General features: G+C 35.4%; 2 protein-coding genes across 2 annotated transcripts in view; both read left to right on the top strand.

Moving 5' to 3' along the window:
- The window catches only part of LOC144967175 (general transcription factor IIH subunit 3-like), a 23,610-nt gene extending 913 nt beyond the window's left edge, over positions 1-22,697 (top strand). The window contains exons 2-12 of the mRNA XM_078904100.1: positions 8,151-8,227; positions 9,495-9,607; positions 10,245-10,375; positions 11,583-11,663; positions 12,036-12,094; positions 12,799-12,873; positions 14,709-14,762; positions 15,458-15,526; positions 17,690-17,825; positions 18,951-18,987; positions 22,490-22,697. Of these exons, the coding sequence (XP_078760226.1) occupies positions 8,151-8,227; positions 9,495-9,607; positions 10,245-10,375; positions 11,583-11,663; positions 12,036-12,094; positions 12,799-12,873; positions 14,709-14,762; positions 15,458-15,526; positions 17,690-17,825; positions 18,951-18,987; positions 22,490-22,553 (896 nt within the window). The 3' untranslated portion in view covers positions 22,554-22,697. The remainder of the gene's footprint in view (positions 1-8,150; positions 8,228-9,494; positions 9,608-10,244; positions 10,376-11,582; positions 11,664-12,035; positions 12,095-12,798; positions 12,874-14,708; positions 14,763-15,457; positions 15,527-17,689; positions 17,826-18,950; positions 18,988-22,489) is intronic.
- On the top strand, positions 467-4,796 carry LOC144967174 (uncharacterized). The gene is made up of 5 exons (XM_078904099.1): positions 467-547; positions 1,363-2,989; positions 3,405-3,586; positions 3,967-4,112; positions 4,669-4,796. Exons 2-5 carry the CDS (start codon positions 1,926-1,928, stop codon positions 4,705-4,707), a joined length of 1,431 nt encoding a protein of 476 aa, XP_078760225.1. The 5' UTR covers positions 467-547; positions 1,363-1,925; the 3' UTR covers positions 4,708-4,796.
- Positions 22,698-24,479: the final 1,782 nt, after the last annotated feature.

Raw genomic sequence — 24,479 nt, 5'->3', positions numbered from 1 at the left:
CATTTCAACGTGAAAGAGGAATGGATGTCGATGTGGAACCAAAACAGCCCCAGGGGAGGCAACATCATACCCGACCCAACAGAAAGAACACCTGTTTTTCTCTGCAATAGCCGAAAATGCTGGGTCACCTCCAACCGCATTTTGACAGGACATGGCAGAACCGCAGCTGACATGCATAGATGGAATCTGAGAGAATCAGATGCATGCCGTCATTGCCAAGGAGGCCCTGAGACAATGGACCACATCGTCATCCACTGCCCAGTGACAAGCCTATCAGGAGGCTACGAGACAGCCTATAAGTAGGCAGTTTAATGCAACCTGGCTCAGCGGCCTGATTCGTGACCCGAAACTCGCCTATATAAGTTGTGACCGAGAATTGCTCACACGCTGCGGGGGTGTTCGGGAAAACTCGCTTATCTTCGTTATTTTCCGGTAAATTGCGTACATCCAGGTATCACTGCATGGATCTTTGAAAGCTCTTTCATTTGATGTTAAAACTGTCATCGTAAGTCTTCTACATGAGGAGCTGTGATTCTTTAAAAATTAGGTAAGTTCACTTGTTAATATTTTTTTTTGGCCGCGTGTGTTTTTAAAATTCAAACGCTTATTTTTAGTTCATTCATTTTTTTTTATTCGTGCCAAATTTCAAAGCTGTAAATCCATGCGCAGATACTTTTTAACTCTGCGTCTAAAAGGGACTTTTCTGCATACACCCGACTTTACCGTGCGGCCATGCCTGCCTTGACTGGACTGCAGTTCCCATTGCTCAGGTGTGAGCTTATGTCGATCCTCATTTATTAATTGTATAGCATGATGAGTTTTGTTACCAAGACAGTTTCATTCTTTGCTGAATATTATTTTGCATCTCTTTGTTAAAAATGGAGCATGCGTGTTCACGATTTTGATTTCCATTTTTTTTCCTCTTCTCTTATTTTTTTTTTTTTTTGTTCTATCTAGTTCTAGTGTCAGTGAGTCAGTGGTTTAAACTTTTAAAAAATTATTGTGAGTGGTTAAGTTTAGATAACTCTAACAAACCATTTATCTCAGAATTATAATTAATCATTGTCAAAAATAAAGTGGTCACTTATTAAAATTAGGCTAAACTAAGAACTAAGAAAATATTTTTCCAAGTCTTCCCAGAACTAGAACGAATTTGAAATTTTTAGATTTAGATGGAAAATACTTTTTTTTGGTTTATTATTACTGAATAAAGTTTATTCTGTATAAATATAATACTTTAAAAAAATGATTTTGGAATATATAACAATTGTTTTCAATGGTTGATTTTAGTGATAATTGACTTTCTTTCCTCAAAGTGGTTCAACAACTTTTCATGTTTTGTTTTATTTTTATTTTTTTCAGTGAAAATGTTCAAATCCCAGTCAGCAGAAAGTGCTTCTATGTTTGTTGCCTCTGTGGCTGAAAAAAAAACAATTGTGTACTGGATCTGTGATCCACTATATCAAAAATAATGCACCTTCAACTAAATATGTAGGTCCCTTCAAAAGACTTTCTGGGAAAGGAAAAAGTTCACCTATTCAACTGCAGTGAGAGAAATGTTGAAACATTTTGACATTGCTGAAGACAGTGTTTCAGTGCCAATGGCCATTAATCGCTTCCGATTTCTCCATCAGCGTTATATGCAGTTAAGTAAAAACATTTCAAGGGGGGTGGGATGCATTGAAGGACTTTCTTTTATCGCCATTTTCATTTCCCTTAAAAAGTGAGGAAATGTCCTGTCCATTATCCACAACAACCCAAGCTGCTGCTCCACAACCTCCAGTACCACCTCCTCACCTCAAGTCTTCACCACAAACAGATTCTACACCCACACGCTCCCACATCACCATCAAACATTTACAGACAACACTTAACGACATCACAAATAAATACAAAGCAAAAAAAAAAAAGAATCGACTCAACGCATGAAGACTGTTGCAAAAATTAAGAAAGAATACTGCATTAAAACTGTTAATCAACGGGACAAACGTCACAGACAAACAATAAGAATGCTTCGTCGTCGACTAGCCAGCTCAGCCACAGTGAAAGTGTACCACCCCTGCAGTCATATTAATGACAAATTGAGAAACATCATTAAGTCGCTAAAAAGGAGAGTTAAAATTCTTGAGGAGAGACTTTTTGATGTTGAGACAGAATTAAAATCTTCTTTGAAAGTAAATGAACAAGAGGTTAATGACTTGAGGAATGTAATTAAGGAAAAGGACCTTCTCGTAGAGTTTTTGAAACTGTCTAACAAAGACTCAAATTCAAATTTAGATAAGACAATAGTGGATACCAAAAAGAACAATTGTTATCTTCCGAAAGTGAGGGAAACAATATATGCCCTTCTTTTAATGGGTATCCCTGTAAAGTCATGTTCCCGTGCCATTAGAGTTATCGGGGAGTCTCTTCGTAATCGTCATGTTAAGGACGTACCATCGTCTGCAACAATTGCTCAAATGGCGTATGAATTGGGTGTTTTGAGCAATGTCCAAGCTGCTGAATTTATTTTCAGGAATGACGACATATCTCTGTCATGGGACGCAACATCGTTAGATGGATCACATATTAATGAGATCCATCTAACAGCAGACAACACAACAATTGTGCTTGATGTTTGTCACATTCCAGGGGGCTCTACGAGTGACTATGTCCGTCACATTTTGTCGTCATTTCTGGAAATTGGTTCGACATATGCTCGATTCAACGGTGGAGATCCAGATGAACTTTTACAGCAAATTGTTAAACGTGTATCCTGCACTTTAACTGACAGGGCAGCGGTCAATAGCTGTGTAAGGCGCCAGCTTGAGAAAGAATGGAATCATCAGCTTATTGAGTTGAATTGCAATGTCCACCCATTGGATGGCATTGCTCGATGTGTTAGATTGGACCTCCAGAAGTTTGTTGACAAATCTGAGGGTGTAAAGGGAAGATGTTTCGGAAATGACGGGACTGCGACCAACTGCATTCATGCCGTTTCAACTTTGAGGTAATTATAACCTTTTTTTTTGTCTCTCAATTTTTATTTAATTTAAACTTATTTTATAGGGCCATAGCTCTTTTTTTAAGTGAATTTCATCAGATTAACAAAATATCAGTTTGATATTTGGTTAATACTAAAGATAGTTTATATAGGGCAATAGGGTGGCTAGTGGTAGGAAGACTGGAATGGAGGGTTTCTGATCAGACATCAATGGAGCCACTGGGATTTGTTCATTTGACTAAGGCTTTAGTAGCTCTATCCCACTCTTCGATCTCTGATGACTTAAAAATGGAATTGTCATAATTGTCTTTAATGTGACACAAATTCATAAATCTTGTTTAATTATGGTGATGGAAGCATTAATTTTACATGTTTATTTATTTGCTAAAATCTGTTGTCTATTTTATTTTTTTCCCCACAGGTTCAAAAATGGAAGTGGGGATCCAGAGGGATTTAAATGTATGCTGAGGGATCATAAGCTTCCTTTAAGCACATTTTGTCGGTATGTTGGAAACCGATTGCATGTGCAATTCCACTTGGCTGGGCTTATCATTCAGCATCTACCAAAATTAGTATCATTCCTCGAGACTTCATGTTCTGCAGGTGAAGTATAGCCAGTTATTAAAAACTAAATGAAATCATTTTTAATCAAAATGGTCAGTAAATGTTCGTATATCTGTACTGTGATTGGGATGTATATTATTTGCTAATTGTCCTTTGTTACATTGCTCTCACTCAAAGTGCCTAATTCTAGCCAAATTCCATGCCAGACATGATAAACAAGCCAACTAATATAAAAATGAGTTTTTAAAAAAATTGATGTTGACTGAAATCAAGCCTGATTAATTTGTCCAACTGATCCTCTTTCTTTCTTAATGTCATATCCTGTCAATTATCCATTATCTAAATATCTGCAGTTGAACTTCTAGATTTTTAACAGTTTTCTTTAATTACGATTATTATACGTTTTTGTACACTTTCAGGAGCCATGCTGAAATCTAGTTTGTTGCAAGATCTTGGAAACAAGCTCATTTTAGTGCAGTTGTGGGCTCTTGGGATGATTGGCAAATTGATCACTGGACCCTGGATGACAATGTTTTATTCATCCACGAAGTCCAATCTTGAAATGGTATTATTATATAAACCTTTTCTCTTATTGCTTATTTGTCGATTAATAGTAATAGACATCCATGCCCATAAGTCTAGAGCTTGAGTTTATCCTGGATTCTGTAGAGTCAACTATATTAGTTCCTTGCTACCTTTGAGTCAATTGCAAAGTACTCTCCATCAGATCTTACTACTTCTGTTGGGTGAAAAGAGAAGACAGAAAAGCTGGTAGGGTTTTAGACCTTCCATAGTGGTCAGGGAGGTACTTGCTGTCTTCTACACCACGATATGTTTTCCAATTTCTTCCTGTCTTTGTATTGGAATGAGATTAGTTAGTTTTATCCTGGCCAGAGTCCTTAGCTGGGAGGGAAACAGTTGATTGTATAGTTGTGGTTATGGGAGACACTTTTTTCCTTGTAAATCATCTCCCTGTTATGTATTGTTATTTTTTAGCTTCACTATTACTTTTTAAAAATATATTTCCATTTCGTTTCATTTTAGTGTTTCCTTTCTCTTTTGTATTCAGTAAAAGAAAATTAATTTGTGCCCATTTCTTTTTTCATTTTCTTTCTCCTCAGTCGCCTGTGATACAGGACAGCGTAAAAAGATTGAATTAATGGATAGAAGATCCTCTTTTAGTCGCCGAACCAACTGTTGACATTTTTGGTCATACCCTTTGTCCTGAAATAGATATTACTTTGTTTACCCTCGCAACATTTTCTGGTGATCAAGCTGTTAAACTGAGAATTTTAAAAGTTGTCCTCTCCTCTGTTAAGACTGTCCTTTCCCGCCAGATGTCAGAGTTCTTGGTTGGTGTATTCAGACGTCCATCTGAAGATATGCTTTCTGCAGCTAGGAATGCACCTACCAACAACATGGCATCTGAGCGGACTCTAGGACTGTTAGATGGCCTTTATCGACGAGCCCCTCGGTCTACAATAGGCTTTTTGAATGGGAAGTCAAAGGCCATTATAAATGGGACCATTGATTTTTTAATGTCTAAAGAGCAAGTGCAAAAGGATAAACTTGTAAATTTTGCGATGAGGGAGGGCTACAGAGCCAGGGTTAAAAATTATCATTATAACTCAGCTCTACTGAAGGAGGTGCATACCAGAAGAGCAGCAGCTACCCAAGTTAAAGATCAACGAAAAAGAAAAGCCCTAGCTAAAGAAGTTAGTCATGCTCTCTTGAGTAAAAATTGTGACACCATCAGTGCAAGTATTGAGATCAAATCTGTCATCACAGAGTTTATATCCAATCCAAACTGTTTTACTCAGACCCTGGTTAAACATTCATGGGATGAGGGTGGAAAGATAGTGCCATATTTTGGAAGAGTATTGAGCTACCATCATTATTCAAAGGCCAAGGATCTTTTCACAGTTCGCTACTGGAAACATTTTGACACTGAGGAAGAAGGTGAGGATTATGATGTTACAGTCTGTGACTTCCTCGCAGATCTAGTCCTTGGAGATTTGCTCATTATGTAGCCGAAGGGTGAGTACCATCTTCTTTTTTTAAAAACTGGTGTTTTGTGTTTGTCACCCTTCTGAATGCATTAAGTACGTCGTTACCACTCTCAATACATAGCCCTGAAAGAGACGAGCAAAATGGTATATCGATTGTCTGTGTAGGTCGCATAGTATCTCCAGTATATCATTGCTTTCGATTATGTAACATTTAAACATTATTATGTAATAATGTGCCATTATGTTTTGGGTTCAATGTTTTTTAATACACTTTGTTGGATTACAATTGGAAGTATGAACAGTTTGGTACATGTAATTTGTTGGTATCGATTATGTGAGCAGATGATTCACAGCATTGTATCTGCGGTATATGACTGGTATGATTATGCAATATTGCCATATTATTATGTAATGGTATGTCGTTAAATTTTTGTATCAAACACTTCTTTATTGTCTATATAGATTGCCATCACTAAGACAAACAATTTGATATATTATTTGTCACAATGGAATGTTGGAGAGCAAAGATAGAGCAATTTGTTCATAACGTTAATATTACTCGTTTTGATTACATAACACATGTCTCGTATTACATAACAATACGTCGTTTGAAAAAAGAATTCTCCCCCTTTACCTATTAAAGGCGAGATTCAATCTTACACTAGCCTAACACCTGATCATACTCTTTCTTCTCTCTTGGTGTAAACGATTTATTCTGCATATTAGCAATCTGGGAAAAAAAACAAAACAGGGTCACTGACTGTTAAGAGGTTAAAATTTCAAGAAGCACGCACTGTGAAGCACCTCCGTAAGTAACACTCCTTGGATCTACAACATCAGGGAACCCATTGTTTCTTTCGTCTTCCCCCCTGCCCCCTACCCCCTTCCCCTTCTCTCTTGTCACAGTGTCATCCCTTTCCCTTCCCATCTCATTGGTTATACGAAGACTTTCTTCTCAGTGTGCAATACATGCAGGATTTTGTTTTTGTCACTAGGCTAGGATTAAAAACCAAGACATCGGGTAATGGGCGTCTAATGCCAAACTATAGATTCTCTGTTTGGCTAATTTACTGATCCATTGGCAGCCCAGCTACTTACGTTCTACATATAACACAAAAAGTGGGATTGTGGGGGTGGAAACGAAAGAAATCAAGGTCATAAGTTACCGTGCACTAGAGCTGTATTAGGAATTGGTTCATAAGGGTCTTGCAAATACCGAGTAAGTCAATATGGGCTGACATCATAAAAATGGAAGTGCCACAAAAATTCACGCATCTGAACTCAGGTGTCAAAATATGACATTAGACCTGACGGTGGCCGCGGTGTCACTGCTCTGAGTCATCCGGGCATGCACACAATCAGTGCTCCATTCATAGAAATAATAGCTACAACTTTGCCCCAAAATAGCCTATAAATTGGTGTCAATTTTAATATAGTATAATATTAAAATTGGCACCACTGTTTTATCAAATGGGAACACTACCCTTCAAATTGTCACTGTCACCTGGAGTAAGTTTTTTTATGATACATGGGTTACGTTGAAGTTATTTCAGAAAAAAAAGAGCAATTTTCGTTGTTTGTATTTACTTTTTAAAATGATCCTGAAAATTAAGTGTTTGATATGTCATTCTGAAAAGGAAATGGTATCTCTTTTTTTTACCCCCTTCAATAATTAAGCTGGATCTTAAATATGGAGTTTTTCCTGGTTATACGTTACTAAAAATTGATTTTTGAAAATGGCAAGTAACATCCATAAGTTAAAAGCTTCTTTCAGCTTTAAAAATAATAATTAAAATCTTTAGGTTAGAGTTAAATTTAAAAATGAATTGTGAAAAAAACAATTTATTACTTTTCAGAATCATTTTTATGACAACCTCTCAGAAAAGTAAATGGGTGTGCCCTGAATATGGTGACTCCGGGATTTTTTAAAATCATTAAAAAAAAATGAAAGCTCATAAATCCAAAATACTGCTTCCCTAGCTTCTCCACCAACACTACTTTCAGGAACAACAAATATAAAAATGTGGTTTTGCACCTACAATGAATACTAAAGCTTTAAAATCTCATTTTGCTTTCTGTGTGGAAATATTTTCATTAGGGGCATAGCATCATTAGTATTTTTCTCCAGAATTCGGAAGTCTAGATCAGAAGAAGCTGATACATGATACATAAAAATAAAATCATTAAAATTTTATGAAAAACTTCACTATCCTCTACCAAAAAAAAAATAGGGCTGCCCCGTTATTAACGATTCCCTAAATCTAAAAACTTAAATTCCCTCCTTAACCATATAGTGACTTACAGACTTATAGGATTGCGTGTTTGTTAATTTCATATTTATTTTTCATATATATTTATAATTATTATATTATTATTATTATTATTATTATTATTATTATTATTATTATTATTATTATTATTATTATTATTATTATATTATTATTATTAATATTATTGTTATTATTATTATTATCATTATTATTATTATTATTATTATTATTATTATTATTATTATTATTATTATTATTATTATTATCTCTCAATTCAACACTCAAGTGTAAGCTTATCATTTTTTCTTTTTCTTTTGGTTTCAGATCAATCGGTAAATAGTCTTCTGATTATCATAATAGACACAAATCCTGCATGGTGGGGTGGTACGCATGATGAACAGGTAAGATTGACAATGGATGGAGTTGATGTCACTTGGTTCTTTGTATTGTAGCCCTATCAGTCGGGTGATTAGTTCTCACTAAAATATCTCTAACATATTAAAAATGTAGATTACACAAAATTATATATGTAATGGTATTGATCTACCAGGCAGGACTGGGGTGGGGAGTATTTACACATACACCTTCAAATCTTTCCAATAAGGTTGCAATTTTATTCACTTTTAGAGAGAACCTCATCCCCCCCCCCCCCCCCCCTCTTCTCCACTTACCCACAAAAACTCAATAAGAGACACTCATCAATGGAAATTTTCAGACAATTTCATGGAGTAGATTCTGTGAAATATTTGACACAGTTTTCACAATAGAGCTGGGGCGGGAATTGGTTTATAAGGGTCTCGCAAACACTGAGTGTTTTATGGAAATGTCTTTTGAACTGCAAGTCGCTTGGTTTGGTTTGCTGTCATGATACAATTGAAACCTAGATATCTTGTTTTGCTACTCAGATGTATCTTTTTGTGGGTTAGATGTATCGTTTTGCATGTGCTAGCCATGCATGTAAGTACAGTGAGCCCTTGTCAGTCAGAAGAAAAAAAACGCAACAGTGAATCTGCATTTGAAAAACAAAAAAATAAATCTTTCAAAAGAAAATTTCAATCACAGTTCTGAGTTCCAATTCAATACTCAATGAATCATTTTGCGGCAAGAGTTTCGCAGACAGCAAGTTGTTCTGGTGCCTCACCACAGCTCTATTCCTCACCAGTAAAAAAATGACATCTTTCCATTTTTCACACTTTTCTTACTATCTATTCCCTTTTCGACCGTGTTTTTCATGCTTTACAGTATATTTTGAGAAATTAGACTTCAGTGGTATAATTTCTAAGATAATAATATATCATTTTCTACCAAAATCTCAAATTTTGAAGGATTTTCCTAATAATTAGAACCAAACCACCACTTAATCAATATCTGGGTAAGTCAAAAATATATCATTTATTTTTCATCCCCTCACTTTTTCAAGTACATATCATTGATCCCATTACCTTTAAAAGGATTTAATCAATTGATTGGTTTTGTTTTATTTTTTTCCCCTGGAACAAGGGGCATTGACTGCCAACATCATATTAACCGTACCATTTTTATTTGTGTGTTTTTCTTGTTTTTTTAAATACTGATTTTAAAAACAATCGGTCTGATAAATACATTTCACTTTTCAAAGTTATTGTTTCAAATAAGATCATTTTAATCTTATTTCATATTTGATACAAGGCCCAGATCACATTGAGTCACTGTGTGAATTGTGTCACTGTCTTGGCAAACACCCACCTCATGTTGGAACACAAGAATAAGGTAGCTGTTATCGCAGCTCATACGGACAAGAGGTAATGTTAAGTCACAAACTATGGTTTAGTTTTATTGCTAAATTGCGTTATTGCTGAATTGCTTAGTGCAGGGCTTGGTGATCATGATGAAAGTAAAGAGAGAGCAAATTAAAGTTTTGCAATAGTAAATGGTGTGACTTATATTGGTTATATATTTTTTTTTAATTTTATTTTATATAATCAACAATATTACAACAAGGAAGACTGAAAAGTAATTTCGATCATATTTGGCTAATTTTATTTTCTGAAAAAACAAGCATACTTTACTGTAAAAATGTATAGATAGTATGCGCTTGGCTCACAACAATTGCCATCCAGAAGTATAATGGACCAACAAACAAAACTCTGTGTAACCTTGAACTTTTATAGTCTGGATAATACAGTTTAGTGAGAACTACTCATAAACGAGGATGGCAAAAAACAATAACAAAGACTCGATTGACGTCAACTTCATTCTATCTATAGGAAAGGAGACCTACATCCAAGGTAGTGTATCATTTAACTTAGATGTCGATTTAATATTTTCTTTCCTTGTCCAGTTTTTTAGGCCATTGTCTATCACTATCATGCTACTGGTTTTAATTATAACAATGTCAATTGTCAATGCACTTACGATTACAGTAAATTTCTTTTTCAGTGTATTTTTATACCCAAGACCTGACCATGAACAGCAAAACGCTATGAGAGTTGTGGAGGGTGGACAGTATGAGATTTTTACACAGTTAGAACATCAGCTAAAGACACAAATCAAACAGCTAATACAAAAAGGTAGGAAATGCACAGCTTTTTGTATTTATGTACTTATGTAAAGTAAGAAAAGAGACTATTATGCAATTACGGCTGTGACCTTATGATCAGTTTGCATGTCTTCTTTAAAATTTTTGCTTTTGAATATTGTAATATAAAAAAAAAATCTTCTGAAATAACATTTATGATTATATATTACTGACTTTAACATCTTGTTGCCTGGTACACAGGAATGCTGTGGGGAATATTATCTATTTAACTCTCTCCTTACCAGCCATTTTCAAAATTTTCCCCAAAACTTCACACCCAACCAACACAAAAACAGACATTTCTTACTCAAACAGAAAAGCAACAAAGCACATTCTATACCATAGTATTGTTTGGCAATATGAGCTGTATTACAGAATGTCCAGTTTTTATAGCTTTTGATGAAATCTGGATGAGAAAAGTGATGATTGCATCGTAACAAGTAACAAATGTAACGATTTTCCAATAATGTGGTAAGGAGAGGGTTTAAACAGAATTTCATTGAGAATGAACAAAGATTTGAAATAAATGTGTGTGAACCAGTGCCAGATAAAGAAGAGAGAAAAATACTAGAAAAACATCAGCCTGCCCTGACTGTGGTGTAGTGGTAGCACGTTTGTTAGGTAATTAGGAAGTCTGGGGTTCATTCTACAGCCGATTTTATTTTTTTCTTGTATCTCTGGTTGCCTTACACAAGCTTTGTGCTTTGTCTGGCAGGCACTGTTTCATGCAACTTTTTTTTTTTTAGATCTTATCCTTATACTTATACCAGTGCCTGCTCCTAAATTTATCACTTTGTGCGGCTATGTGGTCTAGTGGTCTGACACTTTCGGATCGGAAGGTCCTGGGTTCGAGCTTTGCTCGGTCATAGTTGAGTTATTGGAGAAGACTCTTTACTCACATTCTCTCACCGTACTCAGATGTAAAATGAGTACCTGGCCGTTAACAGCGTTGTCTCTGTCCGAAAAAAAGGTAATATCGCCTTACAGTAACAGGCATCATGCCCCATCCTAAATGTTAAATGTTGTTGTTGACCAGTGACCCCTTGTAAAGTGCTTTGAGTGCATTTAGTGGATATTACGCTATATAAAAGCTCAATTTTAAAAATTGTTATCACTTTCATTTGTATTGAATAAATGAGATGTGTTGGGAATCGCTAATAGTTGTCATTTTATTGATTACCTTTATTTCATCTCTACAGATCAGGATAACCTTGATGAGATGACTGATGAAATGCCAAACAATTGCCTTATCTCTGGTTCCCTTGCACAAGCATTGTGTTGTATCCTTATTACATGACATTAAAGGACAATGATTAGATTACTCATTTATATTATCATGGATTCTGGGGGAGGTTGGGATTTTTTTTTTTCTAACCACCTATCTACCTTGCAGTGATTGGGTAGCTGGGTCTGTTAGATTTGGTGGAAAGTACTTGTGATACTAGTGATAAACTAGCATTCTATCCAAAGAGTCGCTAGCAATTGCTATCATCCGTTTCACGCCATAGAAACCGGGATTAACTACAGCTTCATGGGCCTAATGGCTCATGGATTCAAGTTGCTTAATGTCAATGTTTAATTTTTATATAGTCTTTGATTTTAATGATAGGTAGATTTTAAGCAAATATTTTTTCCTGACATAACTTTTTCAGATATCAATAGGGTAGATAGAGAATCACCAATTGGAGAAAAACTTTCATACCGGATATTGGTAAGTTTGAATTTGTAATAATTATGATTTTGATGTTCAATATATTTCTGGTTATCTTATTGGATATATTTAAAACATGAACATATTTTTGCAGATCTACTTGTCTGACATATGTAAGGGCAATCTACCAAGATTCAAGTTGTGTAACATATTGATGTATTTTGATTGAAAGTATTGAATAAAAAGTATGAAATAGCTTTTGAATTTTTTTTTTAAACCCACAAATTATGTGACAAGGAACACTTTAAGAATTAGGCTCTTCTTTAATCAAAATGAAAATGATATTGAGTGGTAACATCATATGAATATTCAGAAAGGCACATCCTATTACTTTTATTATGTAGTCATTTGAGCTCGAAATTTTCCTATTTATTCTAGTATAATCAATTTTGTTCAATAGGTATTTTTGTAGTCCACTGTACTATTCATCCAGTGTTAATCTTATTATCGAGCCTGCAAGTTTCTTAAACTTAAAGATAATTTTTATTTTTCAAGTTAAATTAAGTAACGTGGAAAAATGTGTTTTATATTTTTTATTTCAAATGGTCAACACTGGCACAGAAGCAAAAATCAAAACATAAACTTACTTCAATTTTTCATTCGAGATGTTCTTGGTGAGTAATTTAAGAGTTTAGGCAGAGTGCACATTGCAGATAACGCTGTCATTCAACTTATTTCATTTTGAGTTTTGTGTTTACTCCTAGGTCATCAAAGGTTCACAAGATTGCCCATCCCAATATATGAATTTCATGAACGCTGTATTTGCTGCACAGAAACAGGTAAATAAATGTTATTTGATTACACCCTGGGGGAAGAAGGTGTGGATGGAGTAGACAGACATGTCGATTCGATGACAATGGTGAAATATTTCCCTACCTCCACAGTGGGCAGGGAGGTACTTACCATGTCTTCTATCCCCTTATATATGTTTTCCAACATGCTTTCTGTCTTTGTCTTGGTATGAGATTGCTTGGTTTTGTCACGACCCTGGCCGGAGTCAAATGCATAGTTATTGTTTTGGGAGATGATATTTTTTTCCTTGTAAATCATCTCTCTGTTATGTATTATTATATTTGTCATTTTTAATGTATAATGAAATATAAGCATTTGAGTGTGTTCCTCTTTGTTAGATCTTGTGCTTGTGTCTGGGTGAGACTTTTGGTGATATCAGACTAGGTACATTGATGGTATGCTCTTGGAATCTACATCTGACCCCTATTTGTTCCCAATTCCCCTTTGTCTTACTCTCTCTTGGGTGCTTTAATTGTAATTCTAAACTTTCGACTATCCCATTTTCTTCCTTTTTACTGGGGCTGATATAACCTAAATGTGTTGCAAGCGCCGTAAAACCCTTAAAAACAAAAACAAACAAACAATGGCCAGTGAAATATTTTAGGTATTGAGGAGGGTGGGAGGGCCAGAAGAAAGAGAAAATATTTAGCACCTGGTAAAATCTGAATCGTGAATTTCAAGGATGGATCTCTTATTTAGCATTAGAAGGGAAAAGAGTGTATGAGAGAGATAGAGAAGGAGAGAGAGAGAGAGAGAGAGAGAGAGTTGCCAATCTGATTAGAGATACTATGGGGGCAGGATGACTCAGCGATTCAGTCTTGCTTCTTACCTGAAAGGTACCAAGTTTGAATACCTGCTGCGCTGTGTGGCCTTAAGCAAGTCACCTCGTCCTAGCTTTGTTTGTGGTGCTATATTGCTACTGACGCCTGTGTTATACTAGTCTTGCGTTGGAATCGACCCTAAAGTCAAGTGGAATTTTTTACTATTTTTTTTTTAAAGCAACTCTCACAAATTTATACATTTTAAAACCATTTACTTCTGTAGATTCCTGTCAAACTGCTAACCTTAACATGGGTGAAAGAAAGAGAGGAAGAGAGAGCGAGAGAGAGAGTGAGTGAGTGAGTGAGTGAGTGAGAGAGAAAATAAGTAGGAGTGAAATATCTGTTCAATGTTATAATCATCATATAACGTTATGACAAGTGTAACTAAATGACAAATTGCCATATTTATGGACAATAAAGATCTATTATTATTATTATTATTATTATTATTATTATTATTATTACAATCTGTAAGATTATTATAAGCAATAAATGGATATCAGATTTGCTCTGTTTGGGGTTAAACTATGCATGCTAAAGTGATGTGATTGGGAATGGGATGTGAGCCAATGTAAAACTAGCAATCCCTTTGATTAATAATAAAACACCAACTTATAAACATAGAATTGATTAGTTAATTAAACCGATATTCCTAATGAAAGTCTCCCAAATATTTTGAGATATCTCGAATATTGAGCCTAGAGCTGTTTGTATTTGGAATAGGCGTGGTATAGACGATTTACATTATATAGATAGTATGTGCTTGGCTAAGAAGCTCATAAAATTGCCATCCGGAAGTATAACGGACCAACACACAAAACTGTGTGTATCCATGAACGTTTATAGTCTGGATAATACAGTTTAGTGCGCATTACTCATAAACGCGGATGGCAAAAAACAAGAACAAAGACATGAGTGACGTCATCTTCGAACTATCTATATTATTAATTTCTCATCCACTTGTTTATTGATTGTTTTCTTTTTTTTTTTCAATTGTTTAGAATATCTACATAGATGCTTGTGTCTTGGATTCGGAGTCGGGTTTAATGCAGCAGGTAAACCAATGGGATGTGTACAAAAATGTTACAATATCATTAGTATAGCATGGGTGCAAGAGTGCCGGCTACTGCCGGCTGATTGGATTACCGAAAAAAAACGTCGCCGGCTTTTTGCGATTTGGATTTGATTGATTTTTTATATTTTTTTTAATTGTGCAACTTGTGACAAGAAACTTAACAAATTACTGCATTACAACCTTTGGATTAAACATACAACAATCGTGGACTACTATTATGAAGACTAGATGAATCTTGCAGGCTTTTTCAGATTATATGTCTGGTCATAAGTCGACTTGCAGGCTTTTTGAGGTCCAGTTGCTTGCACCCATGGTATAGTTAGAAAAGAGGTTTTGCCTCTTTTTTTTTTTTTTGTCTATTTTTGTTTAGTCATAATAGTATATACTGGAAATCAGCAATAGCATTTTAGTTATTTCAATTTTGCATCGTTTTTTCAGTGCATCTTCTCTTTGTAATTTTGATTTCAGATACATCTTATTCTTTGGCTGTTTTGTAATTTGTTTTTTTTTTCACTTCAACTGAGGGAACACTTTTTTCCAAAGTGGATATACTTTAACTTATATATATTTTCCGAGAATGAAATATGAGAAAAATTAAATAGTAAAGCCTTTACGTAACAGACATGTGCAGTGGCAGTTGCTCAAATTATTATTCAATGTGTATCAACTCACCAGGCTTGTGACATCACTGGAGGAATCTATCTCAAAATTCGCCAGGCCTCGGCACTATTACAGTATCTACTGGTAAGTGTTGACACACTGTGAATTTGTGTGTTTGTATATATAAAGTTTTTTTGTTTGTTTGTTTGTCTTTTTTTTGGTGAGAAATGGGGGGAGGGGGGGGGGGGGGATTAATAATTTCATCAGCCTGGTCTTCTTCTTTTTCTTCATTGTCTTCTTTTTCTTCTTCTTCTTCTTTTTCTTTTTCTTCTTCTTCTTCTTCTTCTTCTTCTTCTTCTTCTTCTTCTTCTTCTTCTTCTTCTTCTTCTTCTTCCTGATAGTCTGTTCTTACTCGTGTCTTTAAAGCTCTCAATATTGCTCAGAAACCAGGATGCCAGTAAACAGGTTGATCCATAAACAGGATTTATTTGTGAAAAATGAGTAAAGATGGCGATGGATTTTAACATTAGATCGAGGTAGATTAAAAATTAAATACCCCGACTGCTTAGTTTGCATTTTGATATGCCTTTTTTAGTATTTGACTGACATATATATATATATATATATATATATATATATATATATATATATATATATATATATATATAAAATATATATATATCCTTTCTTTAAAAGATATAGCATTGTGGAGAACATTGTGCTTATTTGAGTCAATAAAAAAATTGATACGGCGCACAACTCTACTGAAAGATTTGAAAATTAGAAATGTATATTTTACAGATAGATAAACAGATAACTTGATTTCCTTTTATAATTTAAAGTCAGTTTGAAAGTTCGTTGAGTCAAACAGATATCATAAAATATGTACCAACGACGACACTTGACTCCCAAAATCAACTAATTTTGACACTGTAAAAAGTTGTCAATTTGCGTCATCTATTTATGACATCAAGTATTATTATTACTTCCGTTGTGTTGTTGATTTAGCGGTGATCAGTGTTTGTTCTAATTGCGTGTATGTTTGTGTGTGTGTGTGTGCGTGTGTGTGTTTGTGTGTGTGTGTGTTGTGTGTGGTGTATACATGTTTGTGTGGGTGTTGGCATTTTTTAGCAAATCGTGGCATTCATAGTGATATTATTCACTTGATCACATGAAGGTATTTCAGTCGCCATTTTGATTCTTTTTTTACTATTAGGGTTAGCTCGAGATCGAGGATATTTCTTTTTCTATTAAGGTTAGTCATAAGTCTTAGTAAAGGTGCTAGGATGTTTGTTTTTCCATAAGTTAAGCAAAGGGGAGACTTTCCGAAAGCTCCTACATCCCCAGTATTCTTTAAATTTGTATTTTCACCGTTGATATTTTGTCAGGCATTTATTTATTCAATTTGTCATTATATCTAGAAGTATTTTAAAAACTCTAGAACAAACCTTGATAGATTTGTGAAAGTTTAAAATTTCTTAATTTGACCATTGTTTTCATTTTCAGCCGCCATTTTGATTTGTTAAATATTGAAAGGTAGTGCAAAGCAGTCCGAGAGTTGTTTTTTTTTCTATTAGGGTTAGCTCTAGAGGTTAGTCATAAGTCTTATTAAAGGTGCTAGGAAGTTTGTTTTTCCATAAGTTAAGTAAAGGGGGAGACATTCCGAAAGCTCCTACATCCCCAGTATTCTTTAAATTTGTATTTTCACCTTTGATCTTTTGTCAGGCGTTTATTTATTCAATTTGTCATGATTTTTTCTATTAGGGTTAGCTCGAGATCGGATGATTTTTTTTCCTATTAGGCTTAGTCATAAGTATTATTAAAGTGCTAGGGTGTTTGTTTTTCCTGTTCGGGTTAATTAAAGGTACTAGGTTTAATTTTTTCTTGGGGTTAGTTGAGGGAATATATTATTAAATATATTATTGGGCCACACAGAAAAATCAACCGAAGATATACCAAATTACACAGACAACGTTGTTTACCAATCTGCCCTCATTAAATGATGGTGAGTACAGTATCGAATGAAAATAGTTCTTTCCCTGCGAAATTGCGGGCTTTTTACTAGTATATATATATATATATATATATATATATATATATATAGAGGGGAGAGAGAGAGAGAGAGAGAGAGAGAGAGAGAGAGAGAGAGAGAGAGAGACAGAGAGAGAGAGAGGTAAGGCCATTTATTCAGAACTTTTTTCTGTGTGGACCACTTATGAGTTTGTAGTCATGAGTAATGTCTCTCACCTTTCACATTGTAAAGAAGGTAACAGCTTAAATATTTATTTTATTATTTCTTTTCTCCAGTGGGTGTTCCTGCCAGACCCCAGCGTCCGTGGACAGATGGCTTTGCCACCCAAAGCCCAGGTCGATTACAGAGCTGCTTGTTTTTGTCATCGGAATCTGGTGGATATCGGATATGTCTGTTCTGTTTGCTTGTCAAGTAAGAAATTCACCTTTATTATACATTTTCTATTTTCTCCCTCTTCCATCAATAGGTATATAAACCCATTTTCTCTCTTTTAAAATGTAAAAAAAAATTTTTTAATTTATCTATATTTCTTAATTTCCATTTTATTATCCATATATTGTTATAAAATTACATTTGTCTGTCTTCTAATAACGATGACCAAAAGTTGAAATTTTGTGTGCCTTGTATAATTTTTTTTTTTATTTTTTTTTTTTTTGGCCCGGAAAGTAACTACAACAAGGCTGAAAATACTCACAATGCTATCTGAAAATACTCAAAACGCTATAAATCTACTTAGGCATTTACTGCATTTGATTATATTTATATTGTGTGTGTGTGTCAATCAATTTCATAAACGACAGTGGAATCCACATTAAGTCAACTTCCGTTTAACCGTTTAACCCTCTCCTTACAAGCTATTTTCATAATTTTTCCCAAAGCTTCACACCCACCCAAAACAAAAAAACAGACATTTCTTACTCAAACAGAAAAACAACAAGCACATTCTATACATAATATTATTCGACAATATGAACTCTATTATAGAATGTCAAGTTTTTTATAACTATAGCAAAAAGAAATGAAATCTGGATGAGAAAAGTGACGGTTGCATCTTAACAAATGTGAAGATTTTCCAATAGGTGGTAAGGAGCGGGTTAAAGTCAACACCTATCGTTGGTCCAAAATATTCTTGGCTTTATCTGTGTTCTATTGATGATGGATGATGTCAACCAGTATTTCTGGCCCGGCGATGTTGGCTTCATCAGGATTCCACCATAGCTTCTTATCCAAGGGGTAACATGCAATTGCTTCTTAAGGATACAGAAATCAGAGTAATCTGGCTTCTTGGACCTTATATAGAGTGTGAGTGCACATGTCTGTATACAGATGAGAGACAGCTTGGGAATTATCTCGGCTTTCTATGGTAAGAATCCAGAGTTTACTTTTCAGGGGCAGGAATTTTTTACTGTGGGAAGATGATTCAAAGTTGAGAATAATGGTTTTATGTTTACTGTTTTAAATTTGTTGTATGGATATAAGCATGTCATATTACAATTAAAATTTCTATTTTTATTTCTTTGTTTTTCCTTGTTGCAGTTTACTGCTCTTTCAGTCCAATCTGCTCAACATGCCAGTAAGTAGATAAATATTTGTGCTAGATTTTCTCTTTTCCCTTAAAAATTTTTTTTTTTTTTTTATAAGATGCAAGAATTTCAGAAGTTTAGTTACAGCAGCTGTCACATTTTATGTTGCAATGCCAGTTATCATTTTACACCTGAGTACAGTGAGGGAATATGACTAAAGACTACACTATGCATTGCTGAGAGCAAGACTCAAAACCCATGGGGTCGTGGATAGCTCATACGATAGAGTCACGATCTCCCTGGACAGGCAGAGTTGTCGTACCAGTAAGTACCAAGTCACGGGTGAGAATGACTGGTCACAAAAAGGAGGAAATTTTTCATCGTGAAGATCATGACCCATTCATGCGACCATAACCTATAAATTTGAATTTCACTAAAATTTACTGAGATGCGATCCAAAATTTGTCTTGCAGCAATTTCTGACACAACTCAGTGGAATTTCAAAAGTTGAAAGTGTAATTACAACATTTGGTGGTTGTAGTAATAACAGTGGTAGGGATGATGCGGTAGTGATTGTAGTAGTAGTATGGATGATTGTGTGGTGGTGGTTTTAGTAGCTGTGGTAGGATGTTTTGTTTTTAAGGGTTTTACGGCGCTTGCAACACATTTAGGTTATATCAGCGCCAGTAAAAAGGAAGAAATTGGGATAGTAAAAAGTTCTAGAATAACAATTGAAGCATCTAAGAGAAAGTAAGACATAGGGGAACTGGGAACAAATAGGGATCAGATGTAGATTCCAAGAGCATATCACCAATGTACTTAGTCTGAGATCACCTATAAGTCTCATCCGGACACAAGAACAAAATCCAACAAAGAGGAACACACTCAAATGCTTACATTATACATTAAAAAATAACAAATATACTAATACATAACAGAGAGATGATTTACAAGGAAAAAAATATCATCTCCCACAACAATAACTATGCATTTGACTGTTTCCCTCCCAGCCAGGACTCCGACCAGGGCCAGGAAAAAAACTAAGTAATCTCATTCCAAGACAAAGACAGAAAGCATGTTGGAAAACAGATATAAGGGGATAGAAGACACAGTGTGTACCTCCCTGCCCGCTATGGGAGGTCAGGATCCCCACCCAGGCTGTGGTAGGAATGATGATGTGGTGGTAATTGTAGTAGTAGTGGTAGGGATGATGTTGTGGTGGTTGTAGTAGTGGTGGTGGTAAGGATGGCGGTTGTAGTTGTAGTAGTGGTAGGGATGATGAGGTGGTGGTTGTAGTAGTGATTGTAGGGTTGATGGTGTGGTGGTGGTTGTAGTAGTAGAGATGGTAGGGATGATGGTGTGGTGGTGGTTGTAGTAGTAGTGGTGGTAATAGTAGTGGTGGTAGGGATGATTATGTGGTGGTGGTTGAAGTAGTGGTAGTAGGGTTGATGATGTGGTGGTGGTGGTAGGGATGATGATGTGGTGGTGGTTGAAGTAGTGGAAGTAGGGTTGATGATGTGGTGGTGGTTGTAGTAGTAGTTGTGGTAGGAATGATGATGTGGTGGTAGTTGTGGTAGTGGTGCTAGGGATGATGATGTGGTAGTGATTGTAGCAGTAGTGGTGGTGGGGATGATATGATGGTGGTTGTACTAGTGGTAGTAGGGTTGATGATGTGGTGGTAGTTGTAGTAGTAGTGGTGGTAGGGATGATGTGGTGCTATTTGTAGTAGTAGTGGTGGTAGAGATGTTGATGTAGTGGTTTTGGTGAGTGTTTTTTTATTCAGTGATGATAATACCTCGGTCTATCGATGAAACACAAGCAAAGAAACCTAGTAGTTATTCAGCTTATAAATACAACCCAAGAATCTCTCAAATATTAAGCCATAGTCCAAAGGTAAAAAGAAAAAAGATTAAACTAAGCCAATCGCCATTGCTTTGTTCTAATATATCATCTCTATATACCAGATGATTTAATGGATAGTTGCGAAAGAAAGAGAGAGAGATAGGGGGGGGGGGGGGGGGGGGGGGGGGGAGGAGACTACTTTACCAGAATAACTTATGTATTGACCTTTTGAATTCTATATCCAAAAAAAAATAATAAAGAAGAAAAGAGAAATAGAAAGAAAGGCAAAGGGGAAAAAAAAATCTGCCCTTCCCCTTTCAATTAACTTAAATGACTCTAATCAACACACACACACACACACACACACACAGAGAGAGAGAGAGAGAGAGAGAGAGAGAGAGAGAGAGAGAGAGAGGAGAGAGAGAGAGAGAGAGGAGAGAGAGAAAGAGAGAGAGAGAGAGAGAAAGAGAGAGAGAGAGAGAGAGAAGAGAGAGAGAGAAGAGAGAGAGAGGAGGAGAGAGAGAGAGAGAGAGATATTAAAAGGACAATAGGTACCTACAACAGGGGAAAAAAATCCAGACCCATTTGTCCATCCCCTTCCACCATCAACTGACGAATCAAAGAACACTACTGGTCTTCTGTGTCAATTGTGACATCTGGTGCCATACTGTCTGGCTCAACGTCATAAAAAACGGGACCGTCACCAAATTTCACGAGACTGAGCACAGGTGTCAAAATATGACATAAGACATAATGGTGATTTTGTGGTTTTGAGGAAAATGTTTGACACGGCAAATTTGAAAAAGGAGGAAATGTGATGGGATGGGCGGAGATAAACTACCATTTAGGCGGAAATCCGCCTTTAGGCGGAAGATTCTCAGCCCTGCAAGTCACGAGTTCGAGCCCCCATCACCGCTGCAAAGTTTTTATTTTCTGTTGTCTTCCGGCACTTTCCTACTCACTTCATTTCTTGTTACTATCAACATATGTGCCTGCTCCTCTCACTTTTCTGACATTTGAGATATTATGTTAAAAATAAAAATATAAGCCACCCTTTTTACACCCTATATAGCTTCCAAATGTCCAAGCAACCTTGTCCATTCTTCGCAATTCAGCTTTGGCAGCATGTTAATGTTGTGCAGGTGTTAAAAGATGTTGACATAGAAATTTTAGAAGGATATCGAGATCTCAACGTCCTTGCAAAGTAAAGATCTAGCATACAACAACGGTAAACTGAATTTGTTGTCAACGAACATGGAGAAATGTGCAACTTATTTGAACCCGAATGGGGAAAACTTGCTACAGGGAATGCATTATTTTGTGTTCACTTCTACCTTTGTCAAATAGGGATCATCAAGTGATTTCTTTCAAACCAACTTATTTTGCTTGAAGTGATGTATATATGAATATGAATAGTTTTGGTACCATTGTAATCAGAATTTAATTTTCTTAACATGACATAATTTAATTTCCTATAACTATAATGCATATTTCTTGCCATGGCGAGCATATCAAAATTGTAACGTTACTTTCAGTCACGACTGTACAGGGACAGTTGATATATTTAGGAAAAGCATTGACCATTGAATTCTGGCCTAAACTAATATCTTGTAAAAAGATCTGAAATAAAGATATTTTTATAGAATGGTTTACATTGTATCTTTTTTTTTTTCAACACAATGTTTTAATTTATTTTGTTCTTTTTCACAGAACAACATTCAAGATAGTTGGACCTCAAAAACTTGCCAAAAAGAAAATAAAGAAAACTCTCTGATGTTGAGCACTACCTCTTGCACTATGGACATGCATTGTAAATAAAAGTAAAACTCCAAACCAAACCAAACGTGATTCTTTTTTACTTTGAGGCTGGCATCAACACCATGATGTTGAATATTACCCTTTGCACTACGGCATTCAATGTAAATAAAAGTAAAATTCCAAACCAAACCAAAAGTGATTCTTTTTTCTTTGAAGCAAGCATTGTTTGAAAACAGAATACCACTCTATTATTTTAGTTTTTTTTTTAATTAATTGAAGATTTACCAAGTGATCTATTACTAAGTTATTTTCAGAAAACTCTCTGATGTTGAGCACTACCTTTTGCACTATGGACATGCATTGTAAATAAAAGTAAAACGCCAAACCAAACCAAACGTGATTCTTTTTTACTTTGAGGCTGGCATCAACACCATGATGTTGAATACTACCTTTTGCACTACAGACATTCAATGTAAATAAAAGTAAAATTCCAAACCAAACCATAAGTGATTCTTTTTTCTTTGAAGCAAGCATTGTTTGAAAACAGAATACCATTCTATTATTTTAGTTTTTTTTAAAATTAATTGAAGATTTACCAAGTGATCTATTACTAAGTTATTTTCACCAGATCTAAATTCGATTAGATTAAATAACTACAATACATTAAAAAAGAGATTATTTGGTTTTAAGGATTTTGCGGCGCTTTCGACACATTCAGGTCATATCAGCGCCTGTAAAAAGAAGAAAATGGAATAGTCAAAAATACCATCAATGTACTTCGTTTGAGATCAACTTAGAGTCTCATCCAGACACCAGAACAGGATCCCACAAAGAGAAACACACTCAAATGTTTACAGAATACATAACTAACAATACATCACGGAGTGATGATTTACGAGGAAAAAAATATATAATCTCCCAAAACTATAACTATACAGTTGACGGTTTCCCTCCAAGTCATGGACTCCAGCCAGGGCTGGAACAAAACTAAGTTAGGTATCCCATTCCAAGACAAAAACAAAAAAGCAACTTGGAAAACAGGTATGAGGGGATAGAAGACACAGCGTAACCTCCAGCCCCCCCCCCCCCCAGAGGTCATAAATATGCCTAAGCAAGTTGTTTTTTTGTTTTTAAGGGTTTTACGGCGCTTGCAACACATTTAGGTTATATCAGCGCCAGTAAAAAGGAAGAAAATGGGATAGTAAAAAGTTACAGAATTACAATTAAAGCAAAGTAAGACATAGGGGAACTGGGAACAAATAGGGATCAGATGTAGATTCCAAGAGCATACCACCAATGTACTTAGTTTGAGATCATCTAAAAGTCTAATCCAGACACAAGCACAGGTCCCAACTAAAGAGGAATACACTCAAATGTTTACCAATCATATAATATAATATGTAAACTAAACATAACAGAGAGATGATTTACAAGGAAAAAAATATCATCTCCCAAAACAATAACTATGCATTTGACTGTTTCCCTCCCAGCCAGGACTCCGACCAGGGCCAGGAAAAAAACTAAGTAATCTCATTCCAAGACAAAGACAGAAAGTATGTTGGAAAACAGATATAAGGGGATAGAAGACACAGTATGTACCTCCCTGCCCGCTATGGGAGGTCAGGATCCCCACCCAGCCTAAGCAAGTTAATGGATAGAACAGAAGTAGAAAACCCTACCAGTAAACTGCCACAAACCCTATTCAATGAACCCTAAGCAGATGTATTTGCCTCAATGAAATTACTGGACATATCGCCAGTAAAAGAAAAGAAGAATAAGAAAAATTGAACATAATACAATAATGAACAGACATGCCTTTTTTCAAATTTTATTTTTAGTATAAAAAAGGAAAGAAAAACGGGAAAAACATATAAACTAAACACGATATCTACAAATAGTATTACCTTGATTCTTCACTACAGAAAAGAACTCTACACAGTAT

Source organism: Berghia stephanieae, chromosome 3, assembly GCF_034508935.2.
Source record: "Berghia stephanieae isolate SIO BIC M18660-M18661 chromosome 3, UCSD_Bste_1.3, whole genome shotgun sequence".
Taxonomy (NCBI): Eukaryota; Metazoa; Mollusca; class Gastropoda; order Nudibranchia; family Aeolidiidae; genus Berghia; species Berghia stephanieae.
This window is presented reverse-complemented; position numbering and strand designations above follow the sequence as displayed.